Consider the following 2,747-nt stretch of genomic DNA (forward strand, 5'->3'; position numbering starts at 1 on the left):
TATTAGCTACCTGTCAAAAATATAGGTTATTACACAATATACACTTTTTTTTAAATAATATGCATTTTTTATATGTAAACAGTTTCTATTTCAACATATATCAGTATTCTTTAAGGATTCTTCAATTCGAATTTGCTTTTGTGAAAATGAATGTTAATAATATAATAGGTCTTTATGCGTAAACAAGTAATAATTACTAGTTTAGGAATAATAGAAGAGTATGATGTACAAATAATAATACTAATAAAATCCCAATTAGGTAAATTCATGTTTAATAAGATTAACTATTAAAGTAATTAGTGTGTCATAATATATATATACTAATTATATTAATCATGATACACTAAACTGGTAAACTACGTGAATATATTTTCATTAGGTAATTCATGTTTAATAAGATTAACTATTAAAGTAATTAGTGTGTCATAATATTATATATCTAATTATAATTATCATGATACACTAAACAGGTAAGCTAAGTGAAAATATTTTCATTAGGTATAGAACATGAATTGGCTCTTCTCGTCCAAAATTGAAACGTATAAATAGCCTGCATAAATTCGTTTATAAGTTTGTATTTCTTATATTTATTTTTATATATTTTATTCCTACTCAGAAGGGTAGGAGGTTTCTATAATATAACTTTACTATTAACAACAGAATTATTCTCTAAATAATGTCGGACTCTAATATTAATACAACTTATACTTCCGATAAGTATTATCACTAGAGTCCAACATAACCAGAGAATGATTGTTATTATTGTTGCTTCTGCTATATTTTTGTTATAGAACAATTATACTCCCCTGTGTTGAACTAAAAATGTATATGAAGAAATATAAAAATATAATATCATAATCGAGCTTGGGCTTGCTAATTATATATTTCTTAACAAAAAGAGTCCATTTATGGTCAATAAGAGTTTATCATCTTAACACCTAGGTTCGTTAATTGGAATATCAACGAGATTTTGCTGGATTATTGAACCCTATCGCCTACCAAGTTACTTCAATTACATATCTTATAACCCATGAACTACCTAACTAGGATTTTTCTTAGTTATGCTGATTGAATATTATATTCTCAACTTGTTCCTAACATAGTAAAAATTGCTTATAAAGACCTTTAATAAATAGTGACATCAATATTTGCTGGAATATGATTATATCATTTTGTATTAAGTGGTAAAATACTTTTTATCACGTGACTTATTGTTTAAAATGTGTTTTTCTGTTTATATCGAAAAACACTATTTAAGAAATATATTCATATTAATTATTTTATTTACTATATATGTCTAAATAAAGTAATCGTCTTTACATCTTACACACTGTATAAAAATGTCTAACTCTCTTGAATCCCAGTAATATTCGACAAAATTAATTGTAAACATTAAGAAGTATGCTTTGCTAAGAATGATGTCATGAACAATATTTTCGAAAAGGATCAAATAACTCAACTCTCGGTAGCCAAGTTGGTTTAAGGCGCAAGACTGTAATTTGAAAAAAGGAAATCTTGAGATCGGGCGTTCGACTCGCCCCCGGGAGACATTAATTTTTATTTTCCAGAATTTTGATGACACCACGTGACTTATATTTAAAAGAATGTTGTTGAAACTAGAATAAGTAAATAAATAAATAAATAAATAACTTAGAAATATAGTTATATATACACACACATATATATAGCTGGCTTAATTATTAGAGTTGTGTTATGCGAGATTTGGTTCGTTAGACGTAAAAGAAAATATGAAAAATAAAAGTAAAAATAATTGATTATGGATCCCGAATCAGAGTAGAATATTTGTATAGGCTCATTGATATAAAGTGGCAAAAATAGCTGAATATGATATGATATAGGTAATTATAAAAGAAAAGATAAATATTTTACATTTCAATATCTATCCCTTCAGAGTAATTATTTTGAAGCGTGGGTTTCTTTTCCAGCATCACCTGGTTGTAATACCCTTCTAACATGTAATCTTCTGCTTCTGAATAAAACATCCCAAGTTGCTTTTCATTAGGAATGTCTATACAATTATTCGAGGAAAATTGTGCTTGTCGTTGCTGGTTGAATTTAGTCATTTCCATTAAAGTGTATTCAATAGGTGTTTGAATAGGTGTGATCATACTAAAACTATTAACATTTTTTATACTTGTATCATTTTTATCACAATTTATATCACTCATTCGATGGAAAATGTCATCAGGAGTAGGGTTACTCTTTCTGATTCGCTTATTAGTATTATGGTATTCTTCATTTTCTTCAGTATCATTGTCGAAATGTCTTACTGATCTTTTTAATGCAGTATTAAAGGCTTCTTCAATGGCATGCTCACCAAATATATTATTATTATAATTCTGCCTTTGTCTTTGCATCTGTATTTGCATCTGCAACCGCATCTGCATCTCTATAGAATTGTTCACATTCGAATTATTGATCATTGAAGCATTATTAGACATATTAGCTTTATTATTTGAAATATTATTACTATTGTTTAAGTTGAAAATCATGTGTATATTGACACTTACGAAATCCTGTGATTTAGAAATTTGTAGAAAATGAAATAAATAAAAAGAATACTATAAATTATATGCAGTATAATTTATGCTTCTTAAAATAAAAGATAGAAATTCTTTATAAAAAGGTAAGGTAAAGTCGTAAAAAAAAAATGAAGCAGTGTAAGGGTTTAGAACTGGTAATACTGATTTTCAAAAAAAAAAAATGAAAAAAAAATATGAACAGAA

The 2,747-nt window shown here is 26.6% G+C and overlaps 1 protein-coding gene and 1 non-coding gene across 2 annotated transcripts; one reads left to right on the top strand and one right to left on the bottom strand.

The window, feature by feature from the left end:
* Positions 1-1,459: 1,459 nt before the first annotated feature.
* TBLA0Dtrna1Y lies at positions 1,460-1,548 on the top strand. The gene is given in 2 exon segments: positions 1,460-1,499; positions 1,512-1,548. It is a non-coding gene; the product is annotated as a tRNA-Tyr (tRNA).
* Positions 1,549-1,886: 338 nt separating this feature from the next.
* Positions 1,887-2,513, bottom strand: TBLA0D03750 (uncharacterized protein; the record flags this gene model as incomplete). Its single annotated transcript, XM_004180345.1, has 1 exon — positions 1,887-2,513. The coding sequence occupies one exon, from the start codon at positions 2,511-2,513 to the stop codon at positions 1,887-1,889; it is 627 nt and encodes a 208-aa protein (XP_004180393.1).
* Positions 2,514-2,747: the final 234 nt, after the last annotated feature.

This window comes from Henningerozyma blattae, chromosome 4 (genome assembly GCF_000315915.1).
Source record: "Henningerozyma blattae CBS 6284 chromosome 4, complete genome".
In the NCBI taxonomy this organism is placed as follows: Eukaryota; Fungi; Ascomycota; class Saccharomycetes; order Saccharomycetales; family Saccharomycetaceae; genus Henningerozyma; species Henningerozyma blattae.